General features: G+C 28.1%; 3 protein-coding genes across 3 annotated transcripts in view; all 3 read right to left on the reverse strand.

Moving 5' to 3' along the window:
• LOC113373739 overlaps positions 1-7,743 on the reverse strand; it is a 70,401-nt gene extending 62,658 nt beyond the window's left edge. Inside the window, exons 1-7 of the mRNA XM_026614014.1 lie at positions 7,663-7,743; positions 4,112-4,199; positions 3,728-3,829; positions 2,298-2,576; positions 1,948-2,154; positions 1,538-1,748; positions 673-1,055 (exon numbers count right to left, since the gene is read on the reverse strand). Of these exons, the coding sequence (XP_026469799.1) occupies positions 673-1,055; positions 1,538-1,748; positions 1,948-2,154; positions 2,298-2,576; positions 3,728-3,829; positions 4,112-4,199; positions 7,663-7,743 (1,351 nt within the window). The remainder of the gene's footprint in view (positions 1-672; positions 1,056-1,537; positions 1,749-1,947; positions 2,155-2,297; positions 2,577-3,727; positions 3,830-4,111; positions 4,200-7,662) is intronic.
• A 6,053-nt stretch (positions 7,744-13,796) lies between these two features.
• On the reverse strand, positions 13,797-16,466 carry LOC113373740 (mitochondrial ornithine transporter 1-like). Its single transcript, XM_026614015.1, has 5 exons — positions 16,352-16,466; positions 15,869-16,269; positions 15,056-15,383; positions 14,897-14,990; positions 13,797-13,854 (listed from the first exon to the last, which is right to left on the reverse strand). The coding sequence occupies exons 1-5, from the start codon at positions 16,464-16,466 to the stop codon at positions 13,797-13,799; spliced, it is 996 nt and encodes a 331-aa protein (XP_026469800.1).
• A 2,942-nt stretch (positions 16,467-19,408) lies between these two features.
• Positions 19,409-26,506, reverse strand: LOC113373742 (beta-1,4-glucuronyltransferase 1-like). Its single transcript, XM_026614016.1, has 5 exons — positions 26,278-26,506; positions 20,615-20,801; positions 20,140-20,542; positions 19,915-20,068; positions 19,409-19,648 (listed from the first exon to the last, which is right to left on the reverse strand). The coding sequence occupies exons 1-5, from the start codon at positions 26,488-26,490 to the stop codon at positions 19,409-19,411; spliced, it is 1,197 nt and encodes a 398-aa protein (XP_026469801.1). The 5' UTR covers positions 26,491-26,506.
• Between the last annotated feature and the right edge of the window lie 884 nt (positions 26,507-27,390).

Genomic DNA, 27,390 nt, shown 5'->3' on the forward strand with positions numbered 1-27,390 from the left:
AACAATATCATTTTTGGAAAGTTTTTTCGTTCGGGATGCTTTCCATTGGCTCTCAATACCCCATATCACAATAATAAGAAGAACTGCAGTATTTAAAAAAATCAATACTTTAGTATAAGATCCAGAATAGTCACGTATCACACCTATAACAAAATACAAAATATAATAAAAATATGGTATTGTATTTCAATTTTTTATTATAATTATGATTACCTAGAAGTGGTCCAAATGCTAATACAAATATACCATTTGATACATTTTGTAAACCTAATGCACATGGTAATCTTTCCAGAGAAACATAACCTGGTATGATCAAACCAGTATAGACTACTCGAATTCCTTTGGATATTCCAAGACCCAGAGCGCATAATAATATTTCGTAATAAGTATCACAATATATAAGACCTAAAAATATATATGTATAAATATTAAATTACTGAATAAAATGTTTGAATGAATTGCCGAGCACTAGCATTTTGACTCCCATATGGATTTTCAGTATTGGCCAAATAAACCCTTTCAACTATGAAGTACTTAAATGTTATATATCTTAAATGTTATATGTATTATGAGAAATCAGTACGACCGAGCTTTACATATTATTATTTTATAAAGGTATGATTTTATTTAATCAAATTCCAGTATATTAATATAATCGTGATAAAAATATACCTGTTCTAGTCAAAATCAATATGACAAGACTATGTATAAACATCATCCTCGGCGTCTGTTTGAAGTAGTCTCCAATGAATGGACAAATAAATCTGGTAATAATATCAGAAATAGCAATCACAGACATGACATAAGCAATTTCATGTCGAGTTAATCCCATATCGCCCAAAATAAAAGGAGTCAGCATCGAAAAATTCATTTCCGAAAAAATTGAGGTAGAAATTCCTATCATTATCACAATATATGTTGGATCTGCGAGCAGCTTCAAATCGAAAAACTGAACTACTTTTTCAGTAAATTGTTCACAGCATGTTGTTTTGTCTGAATTTTTAAGTTGATCTTTGGATACTATTGCTGTGCCATTCTCCATGCAAATTGTTTGTCTGTTGATCAAAATATTATGTGAAAATAATTAACAATTATGCTAAAAATTAAACATTTTTTGGCAATATAGGTCAATATATTTATATATATATATATATATATATATATATATATATATATCATTTGCATTAGATTGATCATCTTGTTTTATCACATTCTCAAGCACTTATTTGTACTTTGTGCTTATCACACTTAAAGCATTGCTGAAGCTGATCAAAGTTTTTGTGTCAAAATAACCGATTAATTTTTTGTAGATTTTATAAGCAAAGTTTTGATACTGATTTTATTATAGCAAAATGCTACTTAAATTCACATTCAGAAAAAAAATTAGCAGATTCTAATCTAGCAAATATATCAAATAGGTAGATATCAGATCTAATAATGAATAGCCAATATTTTTTTAATAAACAATAAACTATCTATTACTAAAGTAAACTTTTTTGTGACGCTCTTCTGATATGATTCAATAATAAACCTTTACATTTTATTTTCTCCGGTTAATTTACTTGTTTCAGTTTCATTTCTGTCATCATATTCATTATATGTGTTCAGTTTATCATCTCCTAAATAATCCATAACGACTGATATTCTATGCGATTTTTCTCGGTCGTCATAATTTTTTATATCTTCATTATAAATAATTGGTTGGCTGGCATACTTTCTTTGTACCATATCTGGTTGACTCTCCAATACTGAAAAAAAAAAAAATGAAATATTTTAGATTAAATTTGATGCAGACAGGATTTAGGAAAAACATTATAATTTTTACAAACCTAGAAACTTAATCTTACTAATCAAAATATTTTACCACAATTATTGGCAAATTTGGTAAAATTTGTTTTGTATATTTTTGAATTGCATAATTTAAAATATAAAAAATTATTATCTTACGACTTGTAAGTTTCGTCAATGTGACAGAATGACTTTTTTCTTTAGAAATTGCACTTAGGGATGGGTGTAGACTTTGATCTCCAATTTGTAACTCTCCATCCATCGTTGCCCTCGTTATTGGAGCTTTATTTTTTTTCTTCTCCAAATACTCATGTTCTTCTTCAGATAAAAATACATCCCAAATACTGTCCACCATTTTCGGTTCTGCTATAAATGATTACAAAATAACTTCCTTTTTTATAAGATTGCTTCATATAAATATCAAATTTTTAGTCAGTTTTTTATTTATAATCTACAAAAATTAGTGTAATGAATAATCTCTTGGCTTGTTTTGTTAAAAAAGAACTCACAGTTAACTTCTTTAGAATTCTCTTCCTTTGTAATAACAACAGAACACAATTTCTGTTTCTTCTCGCAATTTTTTAAAGTATCCTGCTTAATATCTTTTGGAAAGTCTTTAATTTTTTGAGAAGAATCATGTTTCTTCATATGCCATTTAACTGGTTGCAAAAGTAAAGCGGTTGCAAATGTGTGAGTCGCAATCGCTCCAAATATCAACATGCAACCTAAAGCACCATAATTTTGGACAAAATATGTTATCATATGCGGGACAAAAATTGGGCCAATACCTGAAAATAAAAAAAGATGATTAAATTTTGTATTAAAAAAATGCACAATAACAGTGTCAGAGGCAATTCATATTTTTTCCACTAAGCTTTTCGAGTAGAAAGATTAAGTAAACAATGGTGCATTGTTGAGGGAGGAAATATTATACATGGGTAGAAATTTATATTCAATTAACATCAGGCTTAATTGTATATATCACATTTCTCTCCATACTAATGTAAATATTTGTGGAGGCAATTGAGGTAATGAGAAAATCTAACTGACTAATTTTTTTTACGCTCTTTTTATTATCTAATAATAATAAATAATTTCTTAGAAAAGGTTAAAAATAGATTTCAACGTTTACTAGTGTTATTATGCGTTCAAAAAAATTATTTATAGAAATAAATATTCGATAAAAAGTTTATATGATTACTTCGTATGATGATTAGATTAAGTTTTAAAATTACATCGCACTTATTATTTTTATTCTTTGAAGAAACGATAACTTCAAGTGCAGTAAAATAGAACCAAAAACTAGTGGGGTGCATGGCATTTGCCTTAAGGCAAATTGCTAGAACTTCCCGTACCGTAATTAAAAATCTTGGTGCGGAACCCAAAAAATTTACACAAAATGTGTACACATTATTAAAATCTCTGTAAAATATCTGATAATTTGATGTACAATAAACCGCCAAATGACTCTTTTTTAAGTTATTTTAATTGAGAGTCTATAACCGCTGGACCTGCCTTCCCAAATTTTTTTTGTCAATACAAGAAAAATGTTTTTTGAATTATTAAAATCGAACGCTCCGTTCTCTTAAAAACTGAGTTAGTATCTTCGGAACGACTTGACCTGCCTTCGCTAAAAACTAATCAGCACGTCTCCTTATCAATACGAATGGAATGTTTTTTTAATTATTCAAATCGGTTGATAGGTATTCCCGAAATCGTCGACGAAAATTTGTATCCGAACACACATACACATACATCCATTTTTCTAAGGTATGCGAAAATATTCAGAAATCTTTGAAATGTAAAGATATATGAAAATTTTCAGTTTCGATTTTTTTGCGGTTACTATAACTTATCCTACGGAAATAATATTAGCTATCCAAAAAAGCATTTATATATGGAAGGAAAAATAAATATTATACTGATTTTAAGAATTTACCCGTTATGGTCATTGCGATTCCGGCAGCTCTATGTCGCCTCTTCTTGAAATATGTATTTAACGCCAAGGAATATGATGCAAGTGCAAGGCTGAACCCAATTGCTGAAATAAATTAATTATTCAAGTTCAAAAATTAATTTTTTAACATCGAATTCAAGAACTTACATACATGTATGTATAAATTTAATTAGTATACTCACATGCTATAATACTGTATGTAGTAAAAAAATGACCAAAGGTTCTCGCTGGCGCTGTTGAAATGATGCCAATCGTAGACAGAGCGCCACCAATTAGGGCCATTTTCCTAAAACCATACTTCCTTAAAAGCGGCCCATTTATCAATCCTAATAAAAGTCCAAAGGACGTGTTTGTATTTAAAATCACAGATACGTTTGTTGTTGACATTCCAATGGCAGCAAATGTGTCTTTTGTAAATCAACGTAAATCCACGGATTAGTGGAACTATTATCATCTGAAATGAATAGAAATTATGAAAAAATATTTACTATTTTTTAATATAATATAGAACAGGCCTAATTTTATAAAAATTAACTCGATCTCTTTGTTTGGTTGATTCGATGGGTTTTAGAATTTTCAAAATATGTTTGCGTGATTATTGACATTTTTTGTTAACTTTCCGAAAATCCTACTTGATAAATTTATGTTTTCTCGGATTTTCAAGTCATTTTGTGTTTGTATATAATCCAATTTTTGACCTTTCGTCGACGTTTTCTTAAGAACATCTACACCGTTTCAAAGATTCAAAAACCATTCGAATAATTTCATGAAATAAATTTAAATATAAAACAGAATTCACTTCGCTTTGATTTAAATCTAAATCTTGCGGTGTTTAAAGATATCACAGATATTTGTTGTTTTAACGTATATCTATTTTGAATCTATAATCTGGTAATTAACTGATAATTATGAAATCTATAATTGTAAGTGAATAATGAGAATTGATAAAAAGGTTATCAATTGCATACTTCAATAATTATCATTTTTGACTTAATCATAAATATAGTCGTATGATTCAATAATATGGTTTTGCTATAATAGTTCATTAATTGGGATAAGTTGTGCCCATCGTTTTCCATTTTAAATATCAGGTTTCAAATTGGGTAAAAAATAAGTAAAAAAAGGTTTGTGACCTATTCCAGGTCCCTAATAGAAAAAACTTAATTTCTCTAACTTAATCCCAGTAAAGATTTATTGGATGTAAGTTTTAGTTTTTTTTATATTTTATGAACAATTCAATTTTTATTTTGTATTGCTGATAAAGATAAACATATATCATATACGTACATAACTTTTTTTTTTTTGAAAAATCAAATGGAGACAAAATCTTGAGAAATGAATTATAAAGATCATCGCATAGAAAATATTTACAAGTAGTCTATTTTAATTACTATTTAGCCTATTTTCAAATCGTTGATATCGGATGATATCGTTATAGAAACATAGAAAATAAATAAATAAATAAATTTGATGACTGTAGGAGGATTGAAAATACTGATCTAAGAATGTGTAGGTAATGAGGCTACAAACCTACATAAGAAATGGAAAAGGAAATTGATAAGAAACCCACATAATCAAAGGAAAACTCTAGGACCAACCTATGTGCAACTAGATGATAGAACATCCGAAATCAGGTAAATACCATAACTAAATAAATTGGTTTGATAGAAAAGAAAGACAGGAAAACCTAAGAACTAGTAAACCAAAATGAAAAAAAGTTATTGATTACCAGAAAGTTATCAGTTCATGGGAAAAATATCAGATGTACAACTTTGCTTTTGTTATTTCTTCCAAAATTTGATGATCTTTTGCAAAGAATTCGTATTGTTCAGTAGAAACAAATATGTACGCTGACGGAAACAAGTTTGTACGTACAATACATTGAGAAATTGTACAATATGGAATATTGTTTTAACAACATTGCCATTGAAAGAGAAGAAAAGATAAGCAAATGAATGTGCATTCCAAGAATTAAAGTCGAGAAAACCAGTAAGGACGAGAATATAAAATCGACGGGAGACGATGACTTACCAGAAACTTGACCAAAATGATGAATAAAATACTCAATAACCATGAAAGTTCAAACTTCAGAACATTGACTTCAAATTTTTTTTCATAATAATATCGTTGAAAAGGGGCTATAAACTACAAGTATAGGTAAACCACAATTTCTTCATGATTGTTTAGATTGTAATAAAAGAAAAAATCGCCTGCTGCTAAAGCTATATAGAGACTAGTCAAGAGACATTTTACGTCAATATTCATAATTTTAGTTGCAGATAGTATTGGCCTAGTTTCTAGTATAATAATAATAATAAATGATAGTCTGCCCGAAGGCAGGTTCATGGTGTGAGAGCCACCACAAATTAATGATTCCCATACCCTTCATCTCAATACTACTGTTCAGCCTTCCCCTTTTTTATTTCATATATTTTACTTTCAGATTTTCTGCTTCCATGTTTCTAGTATATATAAACAAATATATTAATTTATTTTGTTATATAAATTTTTATTTATCACGTTAGGTTAAACACATATTGCAGTAGATATGCTATTTTTACAGACTGATTCTTTTAAAAACTTTGAGTATCAATTAATTTAAAGTGTCTGTATTACCCAGATAGATAACTCTATTTTGAAGGATATATCTCGGTGATGTTTACTTAAGGATGTGAAACCATTTAATTGCACATGCAATTATAAATATAGAAATATAATTTCTATAAGAAAATCGTCCAATTTGTATCTTTAGTTTTGAAATTAACACGTAAATTGAAAAATACGTGCATGGTGCAATTATAAATATAAAAATATAATTTCCATAATAAAATCGTACAATTGGTATCTTTAGTATTAAATTAAAACGTAAATTAAAAACTACGTGCAATATTATTTTAAAGTCGATTAATGCAATAATCATTAAAAGATTAATAACGTATAATCTTTTTATCGACTAATTATTTTTTTGAGTAAAAAATATTAGATGTCTGCGATAATAAAACAATAATAACATTAGTGAGAGCTGAAAATCTATTTTGAGCATTTTCTAGGAAATAATTGATATGAAGTAATTATTTCAGAGAATGGAGAGATCTTATGCGCAGAAAATAATGGCCAAGGAATTTTGGTCATATCTTTACATTTTCGATAAAAAAAAACGTGATTCACTCTTTTTGTGTTTTTAAACACAGCAATTACATGTGTTCTTTTTGCACCATATAGGAAAAAGAAATTTTTAAATGTTTCAATATTTAGTTTAAAGTTTATTTGATTTTTCAACTGTTGCCTATACCATTCGTAAGATTTTTTGCCATCGTTTGATGAATTTTGTAGTTTTAATATATGTACTTCAAATAATTTTAATTACTTTGAATTATAAATTCCATATTTCGTGTTTTTGATATACGTACTTCAAATTATTTTCAAATAATTTGAATTTCAAATAAAAAATCAAATTATTTTCAAATAATTTCAGATACTTTGAAATATAAATTATAATCATTATACAAGACGTGCCCAATATTGAAAATTTCGAGGATCAAATTATCTAATAACTTAATCTACTGACCCAGTTCAAGAAAGTAGTATGTGGATTTATGAAATATTAATCAATCATTGATAATTGTTCATTTTAAAGTTATATTTGCATAGTTTGATACATTATTTTCTATATTAATATAAATGAATTTACTGAATCTCCAGTTTGGCTCTTGGGCCAGATCATGTTTGCAATCTATTTTAGTGATTCACACTATGGCCACCTCTATGCAATGCAACCAAGGCAATTTTATACTTTATAGACACAACTTTATAAACACGTGAAAACAATAGATTAATCTTTAATGTTTAAGTACCAATACAAAAAATATGTTAGTTTCAAATTTGAATATTTCTATTATATTTTTTACTCTACTCACATTGGCTACAGCAAATGCTATGACCACCATCCATCCCCAGCCTCCGTCTGGAGCAATAAATCCTTCAGGAAAATTTGCCATCGTTTACATATAAACCCACTTCGCCTTTTAATTTTTTTTACAAATAATTAATCACTGTTCATCGTTTATTCAAAATTCAACTAGTAGTTGTGTTCATTGTTTAATTATATCTTATCACTTGAAATAAATCACATACGAATTATGATAATTGTGTTTTGCAAAGCATCACTGATTAAATCATGTTTGCAATGAGATTATTGTCTTAATTAGATGAATAATGCTTTATATTATATGACAACAGCAAAAACGTGTTTTGTATTCATGTAAATATAATACATGATTTTTTTCAACTTATTATTCAAATCTAAAATTAAAATTAAAATGACAAGTCTTGTATGAATGATTTAAAAATTATAATTGAATATTTGATTTCGTTGATCAATTTATTTAGTTAAAATGACATTAATTATTACAGAAGGTTGATATATTAAATCGGTTGATTACACATAAAAAGTGATGAAAACTTTATGAAGTCTCTCTTTCAAATCTATTCTTCTAGTATGAATTCAAGATTAAAAATTTAATTTAACGTTTAATAAAATAAAAAAAACTACAAAAAATAAATAATTCAGCAGGATTATAGTACTGATAAATTAAATGAGGATATCATATTGCATGTCTCAGGAAGTCATCATACATTTTACCATTTGAAAATTATCTTGTACTGTTTTCAGTTCAATTAGATGTAAAAATTAAAAAAACAAATAGAGACATGTTAGATAAATAGAGGCATTGTTGCATTTGGTTTTTTTAACAGACTTTATTTCCAAGTATGGACTTCAAAATCCACATACAATTTTAGTCAAATAGATTTGAACGGCTCGTCACTAAAAATATCTGTAAAATCATAGAAATGGTCAATGTAGTCCAAAAATTTAACACTTTTCAACAGAAAGTCACAAAAAGTTAGAAGTAAAAATTATTAGTAAATATGTATTGTAGCTATATTACATTGCATATAAATATGTAATTATATTTTATTAACACGATAAATAACAGTCAGTGTCAGCAATACTCCAATGTAATCTGTACTAAAGCAAACGTGGTACTAGTAGTTACAGATATATATATTTCAAAAATATCATGTTATCAAATTTATTGTTATCATCATCTACATGACGGTAATTTTAATTTAGAGTTCATACAGCACGTGTCTCATACGCAAATATACTATTCTCACAAACGAGATTAATTCATGTTATTTTTAATTCATAGATACAATTCAAGTTCAAAACCGATCCGAAGTCTAGAGAAGCTGTTTGTAATATATGTAAATTTGCATTAATATAAGATAGAGCAGCACTCTATCTACACCGATATTGCAAAAGCAAGTAAAGTTAAAAAAAATTATACATTAATTATAAATATTAACTATATTTAATGGAAAAAATGTATAACTAGCCATCACCTCGATTCTTACGACGTTGCTATTAGTTGATAAACGGCAATATTTAGAAATCCATAACAAAAGTATTTTCTATTGTTATTAGTTTTTTTTTTGGTTCAGGGTACTGTTATTCAGTTTACAAATTAATAGAATATAATTTTTCAGTTTTGTTATTTCTAAGTTAGATTCAACATTTTTTATATTATCTTTAAAAAAAGCTTACATATGGGTGGGGTAAAAAGGACTATCTAAGTCTTTACCCTGGCAAAGATGCAAACAATAAACAATAGTAAATAAGAATGTAAGTTAAGTGCGAAGTGAAGTAAAAAGCAATTTTATAAGAGATAAATAGTTATTCCAACTCTACCGATGAACATTTCGTGTGAAATACTTGATCTAGGTTGTATACAGTATCGTCTCTATAAAAAATGTACCCATGAAATTCATATTTTGAATTGGTTGAGCAATGTAGCTGTTATTTCGTAAAATTCTTTTAAATTTGAAAATAAGATATTGGACCTGGTTGCACCCTGTCTGTACTATTTTAAAACGACTATGGGGTAACAAGGACCAGGTGACATTTTTGAAAAACAGGAAAAAACATACTTTCACAATGATGAATTAACTAGAACTAGAAGATTTACTGTTTATGTGTTATTTGTTGTGATATAATTGGCTTGGTTTTCATAATATAATTGCTCAAAGTCAAATATATATATATATATATATATATATATATAATATATTATATGTATATATATATATATATATGTGTGTGTTTGTGTGTTTGCATTTATAATGTGCATTATCACTACCTTTAGGTTAGGAAGTAAAGCATTACTGATATCACTATGAACTAAAATAAATTGGATAATAATGTGATTCTTATGATTGAGTAATACATCAATCTGAAATGTGAATCTACGTTAATACACTGATACGTTTGCGCATTTGACACAGAAACCTTTTGATAATGATGAAACAAAACACATCATCTTTATTTTTATTTAGGTAAAAACATAGAGAAAAATCTTATTACACTCTATTTATCACTTATATATTTATTTTATATGGTGTCACGTTCAAGGTTAAGAATAACTTCAAATATATTTTATAAATTACACTTTATAGTCTTCACTGTTCACCGTTTGTTCATTATTAATGAATAATCATGTTTAGTCATTTAAATTTTAAATATCTTGAATTGAACACGCGCGCTTGCTCGTCGCGCAGCGCGGCACTACTGTTTCTATTTTGAATGTACGCATGCCGTTCGATACGATGACACTGTGTAGGGTTGGCCACCTTTTTTGCTCGTTTTTTAAGATATTAAATCATATATTGTAATAATAATAATAATAATAATAATAATAATAATAATAATAATAATAAATGGTAGTCTGCCCGAAGGCAGGTTCATGGTGTGAGAGCCACCGCAAATAAATGATTGTCTTACCCTTCATCTCATTACTATTATTCCTCCTCCCCTTTTTTTATTTCATATATTTTCCTTTCTGAACTTCTGCTTCCAATATTTCTAATATATATTAAACTAGTGGGGCGCACGACATCTTGCCTTAAGGCAAATTGCTGGTACTTTCCGTACCAAAAATTATTATTTTTTAAAAAGATTAACATTGTTGAAAAAAAATTACTTCGAAAAAATTAGATTTTTGAGAAACTATAAATTTGACAAAAAATTACTTTTTTTTGAAAACAATTTTTTTTTTTGAAAAATAAATGTTTTCATTTTTTTGACATATTTTGAAAATTCTGAACTTTTTTTCAAAGCAATCGTACTGCTTTAACTGCATAGAGACGAAATATCGAAGCGCGTAAGCGCCGCGTCGCCGTCTAATGGATAAACATTGGTACGGAACCCATAAGAATGTAAACAAAATTTATACTCATTATTATAATCTCTATAAAATATCTGATAATTTGATGTCTAATAATCATTATGTCTAATAATCATTTTTGACCGCCAAATGGCATTTTTTACTTTTTTCGTTAGTACTCCGAAACCGCTAGACCTGCCTTTGACCAATTCTTTATCTTGTAAATACAAGTAAATGTATTGAATTATTAAAATCGGCTGCTCCGTTCTCTTTTTGCCCCGTATTTTCGGAACGGCTAGACCTGTCTCAATCAATCACGTCTCCTTATCAATACGAATCGAATGTTTTTTGAATTATTCAAATCGATTGATCCGTGTTCCCGAAATCGTCGACGAAAATTTGTATCAGCACACACAAACGCACACCCACACACACACACAAATATTCAGAAACCTTTGAAACGTAAAGATATATAAAATTTTCATTTTCGATTTTTTTGCGATTACTATAACTTGCCCTACGGGAAGTTAATAATAAATGGTAGTCTGCCCGAAGACAGGTCCATGTTGTGAGAACCACCACAAATAATTGATTCTCTTACCTTTCGGCTCATTACTACTATTCCCCCTCCCCTTTTTCTTATTTCATATATTTTCCTTTCTGAACTTCTGCTTCCAATATTTGTAATATATATTAAAAAAGAAACTAAAACATACATTGGGTAAGATAGTACCCCCCACAATACATAGAGTAACTGGTACCCTCTAAGGATGTCATATTTAGTGCAATTACAACAGCTACTTACTCAATTGTAAGTAACGTGTTGTCTTAAGACAAGTTGAATTGACTTTCCTAGTTTTTCAGACTGCGGAAACTATCGTCATACAAAGTTTTATCAACATCATCAAAACACCTTTTTTAAAAATTTAACAAATATTCAACGCGATTCCCAACCAATATCTTTAGATCAATTTTTGAATTTTTAGAATTGATTTGAGATTGTGGACTAACACTTGGACTAATTACAATATTACAAAGCAAGGGCTTGGTCGATCATCGCGCAAAACTGACCAACACTAGTTCTGATCGAGTTACATCGAATAGCTTTTAAATTTTTGAGATTGATTTTTTGAGAAAACTTCCACGAACGGTCAAACATTGGCTCACACACATACTTTTTCCAAATTCAGTCTCATTAAGAATGACTTAAAACATAAAAATGCAAATCAGATTCTTTCACGACTACTCTTTCGGGAAATATAAATTGCATTTACTTAATCTTTATTTAGGTGGCTTATGAATTACGTGAACTAAAATAGATTTTTTTTTAACAAAATTATTTTTTGTTTAGCATCTACTACTAAACGACTGTATAGAATTCAGTGTGAGTTCTACCTCATTTGAAAATTTGATACCAGTGTTATGAAGTTTTTTTGATAAATATGAAAAATATCGAATAAATACAGTACAATAGTTATTTTAAGTTAAGCATGACAATTAAAATAAACAATATAAATAATAAACTCAAAAAGTATCGAATGTAGTTTCAAATTTTTGTTAATAGTAATTTTAATTTGTTAAAATAAACAACATAAATAATAAACTCAAAAAGTAACGAATGTAATTTCAAATTTTTGTTAAGGATGGAGCTTTAAGAATGGAGATGGAACTGTTTCTGAAGATAAACCCTAGTTATAGATTACGTCCACTTGGTGTTGTTATTTCAAGCAAAAACGTTGGAATATTGTATTTATGCATAAGTTCTTCGCGTTTATCAAAATAAATCTATAACACGTTCTGTTTTAAACCGATACGAATAAAGAATTTCGCACAGGTACGACTTAAATTGATATTTGTAACATAATTTTATTTTAAATTTATTCATTCACTAATTATATAAAATAACATGACGAAACGTATTGAAAACCATAAGTTCTAAATAATTTCCTTTTTGGCGATGTAACTTTCCGAAAAAAGGTTTATGTTTGCGCAAATTACTAATTTCATGTATTCTCGACGTATCAAGTTATTCTGAATCTTTTCAGTTAAAATTTGACCTTTGGAAAATAAAAATAATAGATAGGAAAGTTTGATGTTCCAATTTTAAATATCTAATTATAAACACACGTCGGGTGCTTCAATAAATATATTTGATATTGAATCAATAACAAACATAGAAACATTTTTTAACTTAAAAACAAGTTGAGCAATTATTGAAAAGCTGAATATATATTATATATAAATTTTTCACAATTTATTTATTATTAAAAATAATATGCATTTTTTTAAAAAAATATTTTTAATATAAATTATTTTATAAATCATTTTCCCTATTTTCATCAACCATTCTTAGCCTATCTATGTATCTATCTATTTATCAAAAAAAAATCTGAAGTTTATAAAATATTTAATTTAAGTAATATCAAATAATGCTGATAATAGATTCCACAAATCTATACTCACAGATATATAATGCTTTCTGCTACATATATAGGTCAAGGTGAAATAAAGTCGGATATATTCCAAATTATTTCTTTGGTTGAGAGAAGTCAAAACATAAATACCAACGATAATATAAAAAAATATCATATTTATTATATTATATAATGTTATGAATATGGTGAGCTATCTTGTTATAAGTTCTAATAAAAAATATTTCAAGGGCAATTTAAATGGATGAATAATGAGAGCTCAATCGTATGACATAGCAAATATTGTTATATTGAATGTTGTAAATTCAATTTATATTCTGAAGTGGATAACGTTTTGAATGTCGTCAAATGCTTCAAGTGATACAGTTTAAAATTTGCGTGATGTTAATTTTTGTATCAATCTCCATAAGTATAGTGTTCATCTCCGAAGTGATTTGAGAAATTTTTAATAACGCTAAAAAATTAAATAATAATGAAAAAAAAATCAAATTAAACTAATGGTACGGGTTAATATTCGATGAAAAAAATATTTATAAATTTTGAAAATTTCTTTTTGGATAATATTTATAAATTTTTTTTAACTGCAGCCCTGGTTTAATCTAATTGAATCGTCAACAATTACATACAAAATAGCAGGATGTGTAAAAGAGTATATTATAAGATTTCTTCCTCATTCTGCTATGTTTATGAATTGAATATTTTCAGAATCTAACATTGTAGTATCAATACTTATTGTTGATATATTTGCAAAATACAAAGTCGACTACTAATCATTAATAGGCAATTAAATCAACATTTAGATAGAGCTTCCGTTTGTTGTTGATCAACTAAAAAGTCTTGATTATCTAAAAAGCGATTTATATGACTTTCCAATAGCAGATAGTGAGTCAATCACAAAATTGTTTGCTGTACGAGAATAATTCTCAAATCACGGTTTTTACAAAAATATAATAAAATTTATTTTGCTTTTTTATCGGCAATAAAATAATAAAGGATTAAAAGCTGATGCAAAACATGAGCTGAATTTGTTATTGATCATGTATGCGGAAATAATTAAGAACCATATAAGTTCATTATGATACAGAACTACGTCAATGATTTTTTATTTTAATTAAGAATTAAAAGTTTTTATAAGTTGATTATACATTCAATGTAATAAATTTAAAAATTTATTTTATATTTATTAGATCTAAAATATTTAGATTTCACTGTTCAGTATAAGAATTTTTTGCAGAACGTTTCTATCTCAATTCGTCATATTAATTTTTATAAATTAATGTTCAGCTAAAAAAATTATTAATATTTTTGTTAATACTTTTTTTTGTTAACGATCAATTTAAGTCTGTTTCTTTCCAATATATTTTATTTCATTAATCCGTAATTTTATGTTCATCATACATTCAAAATATCAAGTTCGAATACATATGCCAGACTGAAACTTTTATTCAATTAAATATAAAAGTACAAAAATTCAAGGAAACATATAATATAAAAACTGTCTTGTAGATTCATGAGTTGCTAAAAGTACCACTGTTACAACTATAGTTTTCACTAATGTCGGTTTCAATCCATTATAAAATGTCCAAAGACCTGCAATATATTTATAATTAATTAGAAACTAAAAAAAAAATTTAAAATGAGATTGAAACTCGTACCTTCTCTTTTTGCCATATCAAAAATAACATCATTGACAGTCTTTTTGCTAGTCATAACTTGAACCCGAGATTTAATTACATCTATAGGATAAATTACCAACCACAAGAGGCACCCGGCAACAGAAACAGCTACCATATTTTTCAGAATATTCAATTCTTCTGGATTTTCGTCTGGGCTGGCTAATAATTTTTTAAAACCATCTAATCCAGCAAAGAAGATTAGACTTCCGGGTACTTCTCGAGCCATGGTAATGTTCCAACCGCAGTAAAGACCTCTATATGAATGCTGTTTTACTATTAAGTTCATTAACTTCCATGGTTTTATATCCTGCATGAAAATAAAATCAGTTAATAGACAAAATATATAAAGGAAAATACGTTTGCTTGAAAACAAATCAAAACTTCGCTACAAGGATAGTTTAAAAATATTTGAATCATAGACATTTTTTAAACATTCAAGATCATAATTTCTGCAAACAATAATAAAAACTTTAAGCTTGTTTAGGGGGCTCCATTAATCATGTGAGGTTTTTAGGGGGAGGGAGGTTTGACAAAAAATCACAAAATATCACGTGGGGGAGGGAGGAGTATAGTAAAATATCACGTGTATTTATTTTTTAACTGATTTAAAAAAAATCAAACATTTTCGAAAAGAATTAAACAATTTTACAGTTTTATCACGTAACTAAAAATACACGTGGTGTTTGGTGGGGAAGGAGGGATAATTTTGAATATCACCATGTATCACCAAGGGGGTTGGGGATTCAAAAATCCTGAAAAACTCGCTGACGTGATTAATAGACGCCCTCTTACCTGTATTTGAAGACCAGCTCTGGAATGCATATCTCTTATATCTCGCCATGCCTGCAATTGACATTTAAGCAAATCCATTGGACATAAATAAAGACACGAAACGCCAGCAGTTAAACATCCAGCTGCAGCTCTTTGAGATAAACTTAGTTCTTCTGACAATTTTTTTCCAGATAAAGTCAATAATATGACTCTGAACGTCTCATATCCAATCATGGATATTGTATTATCCAGAAGACCTGCTACCATAGCAGGAGTGGTGCCAGCAAATAGACCTGTCTTGGTGTCTCTCTTGATGGTTTTGCGAAAGCAGTCGGCCATGCCTTTGTACATTGTTGGAAAAGTTTGCATTCGCACTTTGATTGTATCCAGAGGCTCGCTGGCAAAAACGACTAAAATTCCGCCTGGAATAAGAAACTGTTGTATTTTTGTACATGTTTCGTTCATTTCATGTCGTTTGTATAAAAAACATATAAAATTACTTACTTACGTAATTTCCACAGTAATCAATAATTTTATCCTTTTGAGTTTCAACCTTACTTTCGTCATATTTTTGGACATCACGCTTATTATGAGGGCTAAGTACATTATCACCTTTCATTTTATGATTGAAACCTTTTATACGAGATCTAACCGGTGTTAAGAGAAAATGTAGAACAAATTATCAAGACTATAAATTCTTGGTTTTCTTTTAGATATTTCAGGTAGTGCATATTTCTTGATTACACAAGCTTCAAAATGTTAATTTTAACTCTTGGTAATTTTGCAAGAATCACTGTCATTTCGACGCCAACTGTCAAAATCAGCAAAATATAAAAAAATTGAATGATGTTATAACTGTCAACAAAAAACAATTTATTTTATATTTAATCGGTATTTGAAACAGTGTCGAGAACCATGTAAGAAAATTTAGTAAAGTTATATACAAATGGTTAAAAAAGGCCCAAACAAATATTAAACAAAAGCACAAAATAAATAACAGTTATAATTTAGTGCTGTTTTTAATGTGGATATAAAATTTCAATATATTTACGACTTTTTTTACTCTAAAATTTGTAAATAAGACGGTTTTAACAAATAGTCTTAAGGGCGCAAAATCATAATTATATCTATTGGAAAAGAAGTGTTCTGAAGAGCAAATTTTACTCAAAACTTACTAAAATTTCAATATTTTCTATGAATATGAATACCAAAAATTGCGTTAACAAACAAAATTATATTAAATTATGGAAACTAAATATACAGTAATTAAACATTTATTGTGGCAACATATATAAATACAACACTCTGAAAATATATGTACATCATTGCTCTCAAAATTTTTTGACACTCGTGTCTTGACATTTTTGTATATTTCTCATTATTTTATCATATAAGAAATGAAGTCTTAGTAATTTTTTGCTCATACTACATAACAATTAATTTACTTATATAAAATAATATAACTAATAAAGATTTATATTCCAGAAGCGGTTGGTTTGGTAAACGGTGTGTAAATCGCGTTGCAATTTTAAATTATATTGTTTGGAAATTTTGTTAATATCAAATATTTATGATAAAACTTAATATTACTTTTAATGGAATATGTCTCTCCATTGAACCAGGTCTGATTGATGCCAATATTTTAAACTTAAAATAAAATGGCAAAAATAACATAATATTATCTGAACATCAGTGAATATATACACTTCTATATTTCATACATATTTCACACATATAACTCAATTGTGCTCTAACGTCAATTTTTATGTACATTTCATGTTACAACATTATGGTGCTTCATAACAAGATTTTATATTTTAAGATATTAATATAGCTTTCAGTTTAAAACTAACAGCATTTTAACGATTAATCAGTTCAAATTGTAAGAAACATTTAGCCAAACAAAATTTATCTGTTTTTGATTTTGCCATTTGTTTGACTAGCCAAGGAAAACCAGTAGAATAATAGTAGAACCTCATAAAATTATTTTAGGCAGCTCTTTATCAATTTTTACCAGATTTACCTCACACTACCTTTGAGTTCGTTTATTGCATTTTTGTCCCAATCCTAGTTTTATATAAATATTTTCGCTTTCGAAAGTTTGTCAAACCATTATACATGTAAAATAGAGCTCTTTAATGTGTTATTATTCATGAATAAAAAATATTAATATTTGTTCTATTGCATGTAAAATGCTATTACAATACAGTCCAAAAATATTCAAGTAAGTAGTTATGATGAACACAAATGATTAAGAACAATAACCAGATTAGGAAAATGTTATCCTTAATTAAATCATTAATTAAAAATAATATTTAAATATAGCATAGCAATAATGTCCAAATAGAAATGTTTGTTTATTTTTAGTAAATTTTGGCAAATTTTTGGAACATGATAGATAAAATTAGAAACAATAATAATTATTAAATTTGATTATCATATTTGTTTTGTCTAATGAAGTCAATACTCACAAAACATTGTATTATTAGTCTATTTTCTTATTTGTTTAAAGACACTTATTTACATACAGCGTATTATTAAACTGTTATTGTTAAAATGCACCTTTTGCGATTGGTCAATTTTTCTCTACGAATTGTTGGCACATCTCAATTAATACAATTTATATCATTTTCTAATATTTTAAAAAAAAAATCTAAAACGTACTAAAACTAATAGCAAAATATAATGCTTTATTTTTTATATTTATTCATATCAGTTATATTCTGTTTCAGAGGCAGAATTGAGGAAATTTTCAAAAATTTGTTTATATTATCAATGTGCTTTTTATAATGCTGTTTTGTTTGGGCACATAATTACATATAATTAAACAGATCATTTAATTTCACATATTCGAATTTAACATCTAAACAATCATCAGGAAAGCAATTATTTATTACTCAAGTAATAAATAATTGCTTATTATTATTATATATGAATATCCACTATATGAATATATTAACAATATACTAAACACACACACATATATATATATTTATTTATTTATATATATAATATATATATATATATATATTTATATATATATATATACATATATTTATATATATGTGTATGTGTTGTATAAAATTGTGGCCTCAATATTTAATTGTTAAACAAAACTATATTTTGAAAATTGAAAACCATTCGATTATTTGTGATTGCCAAGTGTTTTATAGGGTTTTCATGTCAAAATACTGCATTGAAATATCATAATTTACATAATGAAATAAAATCATATATATATATATATATATATATATATATATGTATATACTTGAGAGTATTCTTTTTTCTAAAAAAAATCAAATGTACTATTTATTAAATGATATAAAACAACAAAAGTACCACTGGTACGTCCTTTGTGTGTAATTCCACACAATTACACCAGTTTGTAAGAAAAAATTTTCGTCTTTCAAATATTTGCTTAATGTAAAAAATTTCAAGCCCTAAAGTATAAAAATATCATTTTCATTTTTGAAATCTAAATCTTTCAAATTTAAACTTCTAAAATAATAAAAATCCTGACTTCTCAAACTTATACCGATTCCATATTTTCTAATGTCCTCATAAAACTTTGATAACCGGCTGTTGCTGTTGGGGTCGTTTGGGTTGCATCATTTTTAAAGGGTCTTTATGGTACCTTGCAAATACCTCTCTTTTGAATACTTCGAAATGTCTTCGATTTAAATAATTCTGCCTTTCCCTCCAAGCGGGACGGGTCCGTCGATTTGTCATGCCCCAATGGCAGGTGAAAATTGGAGATAGGACTACGAACTGGTAGCCAGCTACATATGTTTCGTATACCTTGAAAATGATAGTTATTATACTAAACTAATGAAATATGAAATAAATGCATGAATATATATAACAAGATTAATTAAACATTTTTTTAAATATGAAGAAAAAGCAAAGCTCAATAGCAAATTTTAAGAGAGATTTGTTATTGTATCATAAAAAATATGAATATGAGTTGACAAAGAATGATAAGAAAGTATTCTTGCTGAACTGTATAGAATTTTTTCAAGAATTATTCTTTATTACAAATTGCAAAATTAATGATTATATTTTACCTGCGTGTTTCTTGTGTATCCGTAACCTACAAATCTTTCATCATGCAGAGGTACTGTATCTGGCGCAATATAAAAAGGCTCATATAAAAATTCAAAATTTGTAACTACATGACTAACATGAGTTTTGTTACTTTCAACCTTTGCTGCTTGCCACCTAAAACATTATAAAAATGTATTATTAAAGTTTGTATAATACAATTAATCACCTAGTGATCAAAAGCTTACTTAGTAAAATTTGTAGCAAACTGATTGTATATAAATATTTTGTGATGAAAAGGCCTCGCTAATCCTTTTGCTGCTAATCTTAACAAGTCAGCCTTATTTTTAGGAAATTCTACTCTAATATCCAATTCGTACGTGGGAACCACATACGCACATTGTCCTGTACAATTAGGTCTTTTTAAAAATTCGTTTAAACTTTCAGCAAATCCATTGCTGGGAACTATATCAACATCAGTCATGAACACATATCCATTTTGGCATCCTTTCCTAGCTATGTTCCTCATGTGATTTTGGGGATACGGGTTTTTTATACGCCATTTTTCAGTTTCTGGGTTTAAAGTCTTCATAATACGCTTGAGATATTCATCCGGTTTTATTGAACAGTCTTCGAATAGCTCGACAGGATCTACGGCTGAACAAAATAAAATTATAATGATTTGTTTCACATTAAATTGGGATTAAATATAAAGTTAATTACCTTGTAATGGTGGGCGACCATCTGCGGGCGTTCTATCTCCAGGTATTGCCAAATGCATAGTAACCCTGTCCCTTAGATTAGGATGACACGCCCGTAGATGGTTCACGAAGATCTGCAAAATTCGAAGTTCATCTGATCCTGACACAAATAGCGATAAGGATATTGGTCCTGCCCATTGGTCAGAGAGCTAGTAAAAGAAAATATGATTAGTTGTAATATATATATATATATATATATATATATATATATATATATAGATTATTGATAATAATTAGAGACATAAGATACACTGAAGTTATATTAAATTCGTAAAGCTTTTTGGGTCAGACTTTGAATTTCACGAGTATATATGTAATTATAGTTTTGTTCATTTTATGAATTTTCTGCCATTTTTATTGGTATTGGCAGGGACGTAGCGTGCCTTGGCTGTGCCCCGTATCAAAAGTGGTCCCCTTCAAGAAGAATTTTTTTTTACAAAATATAAAAATTCATAAAATTGAAAGAATATCTATTTATCATTCTTATTATTTATTTATCCAATTTTATCTCATTTTCTGAATTTTTCACAAATTATTCCAGATATATTCACTTTCTTTGAATTTTTTTGAAAAATTAAATTATTTAATGATCTTTAAATTTTACATAATTTTTATTTTGTTTCAAGAAAAGGAGGAGCCAAGAAAAAATGCACGCTGTTATTTCGTTGGGAAACTGGATGCATCCATCACATTTCTTAAATTTTTGAATTCAAACCTATTTTTAGAGCCATCAATTGGTCATGATCTTATGAGATATTTTGATAGTATTTCTGTACAGTAATTCAGTCGACAGATTTCCGGAAACGTTTATTTATTCTCCATTTCAAAAAGACAAATGTTACTATTTACGTCGCAAAGTTTTTGAAATCTTTGTTTGGTTTGTGAAATTGATATATCCAAACAGCAATAGTATACATTAAAATAAGATTTCGGATCCAAAATTCTCTCATCTTGTGATAACTCATCATAGTAACTTGTGATAACTCATCATAATAACGCTTCAGTATCTTTTGTCTTTTGTTCTTTGAAATAGTTATTGCAATCCATCTGGATTAATTTTATAGATTTGTTGACAAGAATATTAGCTTTTCGAATGTGCAAAAACTTTATTAAATGAATTGATTGCTAGTGATTGCAAAAATATTGCAGCAAAAATAAATTCTGTTAAAACGTTAGCTTACATGTTGAAGTTAAAATTATTCATTTTTTTAAATGATATATATTATATTGTTAAATGTTGTTGAAAAATTTAGGATGTTTAAATTCGGCTCGTAAGGGCCAATGAAAAATTTAGGAATTGATTGTGATTGCTTGCTTTTTGAAGGACCAATTGAAAATACTTTGATTTTGTAACTAGTAATATTTATTTTACTTTAATTACATAAATTACATTGTATTTATAATAATTTTAATATGATTTTATTACGCGTTGATTGATCTGATTGATTTGTATATTTTTCGATAGATGATTTTTTGTTTATATATCAATATAGCCGCATGCTTTGATTGGCGCGAACATTCTCCCGGCCTTGAAATATAGATTTCAAAATAATTGGTAATCTTCATTAATGTGAATTAATTAAGTAGATGTTAGTGGTTTTGGTAACACTCAAATTTAATGAACTGCATTTCTTGATTCTTATTGGAAATCATAGTTTATCTTTTCTTTTTTTTTAAGTGCTATAAGACCAATCAGTAATAATTAGTTCAGTATTCTCTAAATTGTCTTATAGGAGCACTGTGACATTTTCTCCTTAAACTGAATATTATGGTTGCATTTGCAGACGAAAAAAAGTTTGCATATTCTGACTCCATATTCCACATGCTCTTGTGTTTTGAAGTTGCTGAAGTTGAGGTTTAAGATTTTTGAATATGGAAGTGATCAGTATCTTTTGTATCGGAGTTTAAGCAATATTCAACTATGTTCCGATCTGTGTCTGAATTCTTCCGAAGTGTGAATAATTTGAGGTTTGAAATATAAGCCATGATTGAATATGATTCCACGATATAGTTTCTTTTTCCATGTTATTCGTAATCTTGTTTTAGTTCGATTTATTTGCAAAAGTTTATAACATTTCATAGCAAATCTTATTGTTTTGTTTTATGAATAAATTTTGCAAGATTTATGCATCAACCATTTTGTCGCTAAATCAGATATTAGTTCGAATATAATACTATATTCATTATATCTTGTGTTTAAGAGACATGCGATAAAATAACATAGAAAAGCCTCCATTTTTTCATTTAATCTTGTTAACAAATATAAGTAGTAAAGATATAATATTTAAATACACATGTGTAGGTATGGTATCGATAATTGATAGATGAATGGATTTTTGGACAGCGCTATGGGGTGACATTTGTAATAAGTTAAAGTTTTAGGTTTGAGTTTTGATTTGAACCCCAACGTGCAAAATTCCATTTCACCTAAGAATGATGTAAATGTCTTTAGTTTTAAATATTTGTTAATGCGTACTTAAGTTAGGTATGTCTTGCTTGATTGTTAGAACCAATGTTTTTTGCAATGGTTTGTTAATGCGTACTTAAGTTAAGGATGTTTTGCTTGATTGTCATGACTTGTTTTGATTTTATCAATTTATTAAGTGATTTATTCATTTTGTTAATCATTAATAAACTCTGTGATGTTCTGTTCTTTGTCATTTTAGTATTTGAACAAAGTTGAGATTCATATTACGTACCAGTTTAATGAGTACATGCTAAACTTGCAATTCAGATTCATATTTCAATCGCAAAAATTGCAAAATTGTTAATCGTGCGATGCAGTCTTTAGTTAGAAGTCAAGGTGGACCTTGGCGCATTGCAAAGCTTTAGTATACTACAATGATTTTAATAAATTGTACGTAACCAGTAGTTTTGCATACATTTCTGTTTTGAATAAATAAAATATATTCGCAAAAGCGATTTTATATTTATAAAAATAGAGATTTTAATCATATTAGAGTGATAGTAAGATCGCTCCAATATAATTTTTTATCAAACGCGATACTTAATGCCCGTTTCATTTTTCGCGCAAGAATTTTTAATAATTGTACCTCACTTAGTTTGAGGTATAAGAATGCTATGTGTTTTGATAGTGCTATTCTAGACTTTTCCACTATCAATTTTATTTTATAGCTAGAATTTGAAGTGAAAAACACATTCATTCGCGCGCTATATGTATAGATATGTAATTTCATGCTTAGACGATTTGGAGTTGGAAAGAAAAGTTTTGAATGGTTAGAATTCAATTCATAAAGATTGAGTTTAGCTTGCGTTAAAATGTTAGTGAGGTTGTTAATAAAAAATTTCATTATTGTATCAGCTGTAGTTAATGAACTATTAACGTTAAAATAATTTCTGGAGATTTCGAATATTTTTAGATGTTCAGTTATGCTTTGTTTAGGTGATTCTTCTGAACATCGTATTGATAAGAACGTATGTTGTTGATTCATGTTTATGTTGTTATTGGAGGTTTTTCCCCGAATTGTTTGGTTAATCTTTCTGTCGTTTATCTGAACTAAAACTTGTTCGATCACTCTCTTTGTATCGACCGTTAGTATTGAAGTATAAATTTTAAAATTTGTTTTAATGAAACAGATTTCGTTTCGGATATTCGGTCTGACAAGTTGTAGCTCAGTTAACAGCAGACTTGTATCGGATTTACAAGGTGCTTCCAAAATTACGCGAAAATTAGTTGTTAAATTGATCGACTTTAACACGTCTGAATGAGGTGAGTATAAACTTATTTTAGGTATGCTTGCTTTTATGAAGTTATCATATTCGGTGAATTGGTTTCTGTTTGCAAATGAAATATGACGTTTTAATGTTTCTTGCCTACTATATCCTATGTCTTTGATATTTTTTGCAAATTGAATTATAGTACCAAAACTTCCGTCAATAGTCTTAGTTGTATTAGTAATAGAATGCTCTTCGCGTTGTTTTTCCGTTTCAGTAAAGTATTGTTTATCGTCGTATGGTTTGCGTATTTCTGAAGATATATCTACTTGAGCTTCTAAGTTAGATTCATGATTTGATACCGAAATTGATTTAGAAATGTTCAATTGAGGTAAATAAAATTGAGGCTGTTTTATGTTATCTGCATTATTTGTTGTTTTGGTATAATTTAAATTGAATTCCGAACTAGTATCTGATTTATTCAATGCTGCTAATCTAAGCTTTGATAATGTTGTCAAGCATTTTTGGTATTTATCAAAAAACTCTTCTAATTCGTTATCAAATAAATTATCAATTTCTTCTTCATCATCAAGTAAAGTTGCTATTTTGATAACCGTATCTTCAAATAAGTCAAAATTAGGTCTTACATATTCTTTAAAACGGCTTATTTCAGAAATATTCAATTCACACACAGGCATGTGTGACCATTGATTGCAAATCTTTTCGCAATATGCTAATTGCGATTGAATTTCTAGTTGCTTTGTTTTGAGTGATTTTAAAGTTATTAACGATTCCATCTTGTCACAGATCGTACTAAACTTTATTAATTGAATAAGGAAAGATTGATAAGAAGGAAATGTAATTGAATAACCTGGTTTCTTGCTTTGCTTGTGCTTGTAGCTGTAGCTCCAAATTTGAACTTCTTATCTTGATTTTGAACTTCCTCTTTATTTAATCTTGATTTACTTGGTTTATGCTTGATTTCTCCTTCGATTGCTGGACGTCACATCCGGCTCGAAGGACCAATGAAAAATTTAGGATGTTTAAATTCGGCTCGTAAGGGCCAATGAAAAATTTTAGGATGTTGTGATTGCTTGCCTTATGAAGGACCAATTGTAAATACTTTGATTATAACTGTATATATTTATTTTATATTAATAACAAGTTATAAGTATATTTACAATAATTTTAATACTGTTTTTGATTACGTTCTGACTGATTGATTGATTTGTATAAATTTTTGATAGATGATTTTTTGTTTATATATCAATATAGCCGCATGCTTTGATTGGCGCGAACAGTTGTTTTACTTTCTGTTTGCGTTCGTTGGGGGCGCCCCTGGTTTGGGGGCCCCGTAGTTTTGATACGGCTGATACGGCGGTAGTTACGCCCCTGGGTATTGATATTGGTTAAATCGCACTATGAACATAGTATAGGGTTCTGTGACAGAAGTGGACCACGTTTTAATTTTTGGTTGTAAAATTGTTGAAAATGATATTATTTTCTTAATGTTTTTTGTAGTTGCAAGGGTACTCTAAAATGCAACTTTTTATCATAGCAGATGCTTGCAATTATGCTTGGAAGTATCTCTTTTTTGAATGGCAAATGAATAAAATATCAAAGCGTGTGCTCTTCGCCTTTTTTGCATATGCATCCCACAAAAACACAATGTAACAATTGGAAAAGATCAATTTGCATTTCAAAGATTATATGTCTGTATAATGATTTGTATATTTGTACATATCACTAGTCATATAGTTATTTGGGTGGCCTACTCCAACCTGTGGCCCATGTCGGTCCACCGCACTTTACATATACAAATACCTACTCAAACACAGTATATTTAAAAAAGTTTAACCAAATTCAACTTTTTAAATAAATTTAAAAATTTTCAGATATTTCAAGAAATTTTAGATTTATCTATATATTTATATAAGTTAAAGATCTCACCTCTACTATAGAATGCATCCTGTCAACTGAGCTTTGAGTTGCCAAACAAACTTGGTAATCTTGTGATAACTGAATAAATTTGTCACCAACTTGTACATAATCAAATATTTTGTAAGTTCTTCGTGCATCCCATCGACCAAGTCTTAAATCTACTTCAGAAAAAGGGTAGTTGACAATATCATCCATTTCGGTTTCATTTAAAGGCGTTGTCATGTATTCTTCATCGTGGTTGGTTGGTTTCCGATTCACTATCGACCTACTAAAACAAAATTGTGATGATTTTAACTGTTTTTAAATGTGCTTAATGAATATATATATACATGTCTATTTTCACTTGAAAATATATATCAAAATATGTTTCCAATTGAAAATTAGCCCATTTTGGGCACTGCTTTGTGAAATGAAAATGGGTAAATCTTCACACTTCATCTTCCCTGAATCGAGTTGGAGTTTAACATTTGCTTAATTGAGATTGTGCACAAAGGGTTGATTTACTCAAATAAATGCACTATTTTTTTTTTTTTTTGAATTCATATCATCGATCAATTTTCTTGGTATATCTTACCTTTGGATATTTATCTCTGTTTTGGGGTTTCGCATCGAATCTTGTAGTTGTTGATCTAATTTTAGAGGTCTTATGAGTTGGATAGGTCTCGACAGACGAGGGCAGTCGGAATGTTGTATCAGTCGAACAGTTAAGAAAATATTTGATATTGTTAACACCAAAACGCTAGCTATACTCAAATTCCGAAGACGCCATGCGCTCTGCAAAAAAAACAAGTTCTGAATTTTGTAATTTGTAATCAACTCGTTCATCCAACGAAAATGACTAATAATATATCTAACTAATTTCTTCTGATTTAAATCAATACATGTTTATTATGCATGTGATCTATAAAAAAATTATAATACTTTATTAGCTTAAATATTTAGGACAATATATGTTTTATTAATATTATTTGAGAATTAGTATTATAATAAATATATCTTAAAACCAGAAAGTGATTTTATAATACCAATGTGTTGATCAATAAATTGCTTCCATAAAGCATGAAGTTTTTGGCAGAGCAAATAAAATATTTGCTGGCAGTTTTACAAGTAGCATTTCAAGGA

Source organism: Ctenocephalides felis, unplaced genomic scaffold (genome assembly GCF_003426905.1).
Source record: "Ctenocephalides felis isolate EL2017-DRISC unplaced genomic scaffold, ASM342690v1 CF-g0.4_SCAFFOLD_01604, whole genome shotgun sequence".
NCBI classification, from domain to species: domain Eukaryota; kingdom Metazoa; phylum Arthropoda; class Insecta; order Siphonaptera; family Pulicidae; genus Ctenocephalides; species Ctenocephalides felis.